The sequence below is a fragment of the Bos mutus genome, chromosome 1 (assembly GCF_027580195.1).
Source record: "Bos mutus isolate GX-2022 chromosome 1, NWIPB_WYAK_1.1, whole genome shotgun sequence".
Lineage (NCBI taxonomy): Eukaryota > Metazoa > Chordata > Mammalia > Artiodactyla > Bovidae > Bos > Bos mutus.
This window is the reverse complement of record NC_091617.1, coordinates 134022857-134028856: the sequence shown is the minus strand read 5'-3', so window position 1 is coordinate 134028856 and position 6000 is coordinate 134022857. Positions and strand designations below refer to the sequence as shown.

General features: G+C 38.2%; 1 protein-coding gene across 2 annotated transcripts in view; it reads right to left on the bottom strand.

Annotated features, from left to right (window-relative positions):
* Positions 1-1865: 1865 nt before the first annotated feature.
* Positions 1866-6000, bottom strand: part of RYK (receptor like tyrosine kinase) — a 109269-nt gene continuing 105134 nt past the window's right edge. For both annotated transcript variants that reach the window (XM_070376084.1, XM_070376082.1), the window contains exons 14-15: positions 3829-3965; positions 1866-2320 (exon numbers count right to left, since the gene is read on the bottom strand). In XM_070376084.1, the coding sequence (XP_070232185.1) occupies positions 2209-2320; positions 3829-3965 (249 nt within the window). In that variant the 3' untranslated portion in view covers positions 1866-2208. The remainder of the gene's footprint in view (positions 2321-3828; positions 3966-6000) is intronic.

Here is a 6000-nt window from a genome sequence, read left to right as displayed (position 1 = left end):
CTTCCTTACTTTTAGAAAGAAAATTTTCTTACAATGGGGTTGTTACAAGAAAGGAGAGAATGTAACAGCGCTCTTGGTCACTAGAGTCAGCTTATACCACATCAGCGCTTTGCCAATTTGCTTCTTTCCTATAAAAATTACATTTTCTACAAAATCTATTCAGTAATATCCACAAACCACTGGAACGAGACCAGCCATGGAAATCTTATAACTGCTGTTTGCGTTGAAGCCAATGACTCCAAGCAGTTCAGCAAGAAAAACCTATCTAAGTCTTAAACCACCTCTAAAACAAATATACATACATAAAATAACCTATAAACAGAGATACGGTTAAAGGCACTGCACATCCAAGCAAACTGAGAGCACCTCTTACTACATGCCAACTTAGGGTAGAAGTCAATGACAGCACTTTTTTTTCTCTGAACTGATCTTGTGTACCGAACTGTGATATCTAAACAACATACTATCCCGAACACTTAAAAACAGGCACTGAATGTTAGAAGTGATGCCAGAGCTTAACCACTCACTTCATGTGCATAATAATATACAGTAAATGCTGTAAATATTTATTGACTGACTGCCTTCTAAGATTGCAGGTTGTGAACCCAAACTTCTATGACTTACAAAGTTCAAAGAGCTTTAAAAGAGCTGGCCCTTTAGGGGACTGAGTATTTCATAAAACCGAAGAACCAGTATTAAAAAGAAGCACACGGAGAGACCATGATTTTGGCTGCTTATAGCAGAGCACAAATCATGTGAGCTATTTTCCCAAATGAACTGCTGATTCATAAAGCTCCTTTTAACAACAGCAAAAGCCTTCACCTGCTACGTACTCTCTCTACTCTCTCTCGTGAGGATGGAAGCAGAGGCAGGCACCTGCAGGCCTAGCTATTAACATTGAAGAGGCCCATTCACCTCTGCCTTAGGTCAACTATAGCCAAGCATAAACACATATACCCTGAATTTAATGGCTCTGGAGAAAAGCTTTAGCATTTTAATACTGTCCTGTAATAATAATCTCAACTTTTTATTAGAACCTGGTGGCTGAGTACAGTCAACTGCACTTGTGTTGGGAGCCTGAATGAGACATGCATGAAACGAAACAGGGTATCCAGCTGTTGTGTGTTCAGAGACTTATCAGACACAAACAATCATTCATTATGAAGAACATTTTCAATACTGTCATAATATAAAACAAATATTTTAATTTTTCAAGTGTTTTCTTTAAAAAAAAAAAAAACATTTTATACTTAAGTCAGCCTTGAAAATAAGCACAAAATCTACCTGTTTACATTTTTTAACTCACAACAACTCAAGCACCCATTCTGTGCATAGCACTATTCCAGGTGCAAGAAAAGGGAGTCTTAACTATAAAAACAGGATTTCACTTTCTGGAATTTTGTTATCTCCTTTTCCAAAGAGTAAAAATAAATAAAATCACCATTGTTTACTGTTGACCTGCCCCCAAGCCCACTCTTGGTTCTCAGAAATGCTAGGTTCTGCCAAATTTAAGATGTTTCAATGAACTCAGTTCCTACTTCCCCCAAAATAAGAAAGCAGAACCCTTTTTCATTAAAAAAAAAATTAAAAAAGAAACAATTTTCCATGAAAGGCCAGTTTCTATTTCTAGTAAGTATTGTTCTTTTTTCCTCTCTAGCTTTTCTTTAAGTCTTCTTCCTCCAACATTAGCTTTTCCTGTACAAGGCAAACCAACATCTTTTTGTGTTTTTCTTTTCCTAAGAAAAAGTACTGCATCTTGAAGACAAACCATTCCCAAGACTGGTGATATTAAAACAAACAAACAAAAAACTTTAAAGGTGAATCACCTACATTGATGAAGTAAAAAAATAAAAAGCAGTTGGCACTAAGATAGCTATTCCAAATATCCATGTTTAAACAATTTTAAAAACTGTTTATTTATTTTGTAACAATGTACCCTAGTCCAAAGTTAACTATGTTTAAAAAAAAATTTGGCCAAAAAATTTACACAAACATTTTCAGTTCAATCTAATAAAAGTGATATCTAGAAAATATTCCGTATCATTAAGTCTGTATAAAGTTCAAATTCTAAAGCATTCCTAAGGCACGGTGTTCTGGAAGACAAATGTGCTTCTGTGGCGCTGCGTGACATATGTGGCATCCAAGATTGGCTCCAAGCAGGCCCGGCAGGCACCTTCCTCCTGACGCTGTGAGACTGTGACAGCAGAGTCAGACATAGGCCCCCAGGGCTGCATGGAACTCTGTGAGACACTGGACCAGCTGCTGGAACTTGGGCCTCTCCTCCGGATCTAAGGCCCAGCAACAAGCCATCACGGCAAACCTGCAGTGACAAAACCAGAAAATTTGCCTATTGACGATATACTGGGTTGGCCAAAAAGTTTGGGTTTTTCCACAAGGTGTTACTCTTAACCTTTTGATCAATATGATACCAGCTACGTTTTCAGTCTAAATGTGGGTGTGGAGAGGAAGACATATTAAAAATCAATCTCTTCGCAGAGCAAAAATGAGTTATCTGGACATTACATGTGGATTTCAATTCTGAAACATGTCAAAATATACTAGCAAGTAGAGATTTTATGTAACTATTTAAAACACAGTCAAAAAATAATCTGCTTTATCCTGCACAGTTGATTCTTGAAGAACACAGGGGTGAGGGGAGCTGACCCTCTGCACAAGTCAAAAATCTGCATATAACTTATAGTCAGCCATTCATATCCCCAGTTCCTCCACATCCACAGACTCAACCAGCCACAGGCTGTGTGACACTGCAACATTTATCACTGAAAAAAAGATCTACATGGAAGTGGACCTGCAGAGCTCAAACCCACACTGTTCAAGGGTCAACTGTATGTAAGTTGTGAGAGAAAAAACTTGGAGGAAGAGGAAGCTGTAACTAAGCTGTAAGAATCCTGGATCTATAGTAAAATCTGTACAAAGCTGCCCCCTCACCACAGTATAAAAACCTCAGGGGATTCTGGAACTGAGACTTAATCAGTGTGCACTGCATCACCCCTGAAGAGCCTCCTGCCCACTCTGATCCCATTATATGGGAAGACTAGCTATGTGGTAAAAGCGGGAGACAGGAGGTATTTCACTCACTAGACCAGAATTTCTTCCTTACACGTATATCAATTCACACCAGCTGGCAAGGCCAGATGGCAAAGGGAAAGGCTCTATATAGAAGCAGAAGAGGGCGTCAGATGATGAGATGGTGGGACAGCATCACCAATGCAAAGGACGTGAACTTGGGCAAACTTCAGGAGATGGTGAAGGACAAAGAGTTCTGGCACGCTGCAGTCCATGGGGTTGCAAAGAGTTGGACATGACCGGGCGTCTGAATAACTAACAGCATGTTCAGTGTTTTCTCACTATGCAAATGAGTATCTTGGATTAATCACTACAAATATGAGACAAAAAAGTCCTAATGTCAAACGCACTCAAGAGTGAATGAGTCTGGCTGACTTTGTGGTTTCTCTGTGTGTATGCTCACTCAGTTGTGTCCAACTCTTTCTGACCCTTTGGACTGGAGCCCACCAGGCTCCTCTGTCTACGGGATTTTTCAGGCAAGAATACTGGAGTGGGTTATCATGTCCTCCTCTTCCTCACTGAAGGATTGAACCCGCATCTCCTGCATTGCAGATGGATTCTTTACCACTGAGCCATCAGGAAAGCTTACGGTTTCTCTACAGGAGTATAATTCAAGTCCAAATAGGCATGATTCTCAAAAGAGTAGTCTCTGTATTGGTATGGATACCTGTTCTTATTGCTTTCATCCAATCATTGTAAATGGAATCTAACCCATGTCTTCAAGCCCAGAAAGAAACTTACAGTTCATCAGGACAGTTGATTGGCTGGGCTATCCGGTAACCATCTTTCAAGTATGCGGCCATCTCAAACGGGTCGATGTCCACGTAGGGTGTCTGGCCCAGAGTCATGAGTTCCCACAGCGTCACTCCAAAGGCCCACTGAGAAGAAGGGCAGCAACACCATGAGGGGGTATTTAACACAGTTGTCAGAATGCTGCTACTTGTGGCCAGGTACGGATAAAAAATACCAATCAACTCTTGACACATCCAGTTAGATTCTCTTGTTGAACAGAAAAGAACACTTCAATGAATGCATCCTTTAATATGAATATATTATTATTGTATATTCTAAAGTAATTAGAACCACTGGAAAGAATTATTGTTGATTACAAGCCCCACCACTCAAAATCATTAATTATTTCTAAAATTTTCCTAATATTTAAATGTGTTACTTTAAATACCATGGCTAGCCTGCATAGTTGATAAGTGGAAATGTAAATCGTGTAAAATACAATGTCATGGATTTTTACTATATTCAAATAATTTAAATTAACAGAAATTCAGGAAATTTTAGTATCCGGAAAGAATATCTTTCAACCTTGCTTGCGTAAAAGACCAGATTCATTTAAAATCAACACGTAAACTATTGGTAGGAGCAGAAATCATAAGCAGTGGCAACAGTGCTTAGTCATGGTCCAACCGGGCTCCTCAGTTCAGCTGCAGCTTCTGGGGAGGATGGCAGGAATGTGGGGAGTGCTGGCAGGAATATGTCTACATGCAGCTGCTGCCATGAGGCAGGGAAGGACTCAGACTGGGATACCCACTCATCTGCTACTATGCGTGAGCCTTGAGGTCAGGGGAGCTGAAGCTGCATAAGGAGGATGATATCTGTGTACCATGCTATCATGTTTATGAATCCCTTCAAGTTCTAGACTTTCTTTTTTTCATTTTTTCTCATTTTTTCATTTTTCCTTCACAACAAACCTATAAGCATCATTGGTAGCCTGACATTACAGATGAGGAAACAGGCTCAAAGAAATAACTTGCCACAAAATACACTTTTTATAAGTGATGGGGGGAAAAAAGGAAAGGAAAAAAGAGGAGAGGAAAACACAAGAACTGATCTGTTTAAAACATTTAAGCACAATGCATTAAATTTTAAGCTATTTTTAAAAAAACAATAAAATCTAGAAATATTCTAAAGTATACAGATTTTTTAAAGATGTATTAGTGAACAATAGCTTTATTTTTTATTATAATCTAGACAAACAAGAAAACAGTAGAATGGTATCTTTTAGATTATTTTTAAATTGTCGAAGAATTCTATACTAAGCAAAAATATACTTGAAACATGAAGACAGAATACAGGTTTTCAAAAAAAAGCTGAGAGAATATGTCACTGGCAGAACTACACTGTGAGACACATGAGAATAGTTCTTCATGTGGAAAGAAAAAACACCAATGGGAATTTGGATCTAGTCAAAGCATGAAGAATGCCGAAAACATATGAACTAGGTATTTTTTCCTCATTTAAAAATTTCCTTAATAGACTGTTTAAAGCAAAATCCCATGTACTGTGGGGTTTATAATATAAATGGAAGTTTTAGGTTGATGCAAAAGTAACTGCGGTTTTTGCATTGTTGAAATTTACCATTTGATACTGGAATACACTGTTAAATAAATGTCGTTACGTTATACATCATTTTAATGTACATTTATTTTTTTTTGCTAATGACTTATTACTTGCTGTTTCATATTTATTTTAGACTAGGGAAATGATGTTAGATAAAAAGCAAATTCGAGTAGTTTTCTTATCCAAGTTCAAAATGGGTTGTAAAGCGGTAGAGCGGTAGAGATAACTCGCAACATCAACACCACAATTGGCCCAGGAACTGCTAACAAATGTGCAGTGAAGAAGTGGTTCAAGAAGTTTTGCAAAGGAGACGAGAGGCTTGAAAATGAGAAGTGTAGTGGCTGGTCATCGTCAGTTGACAACTACATGAGAAGCTGCTGAAGAACTCAACATGGACCATTCTACAGTTATTTGGTATTTGAAGTAAATTGGAAAGGTGGAAGACTTGTTAAGTGGGTACCTTGTGAGCTGACCAAAAATCAAAATAATTGTCATTTTGAAGTGTCATCTTCTCTTCCTCTATGCAACAATGAACTATTTCTCGATTAGATTGTGACATGC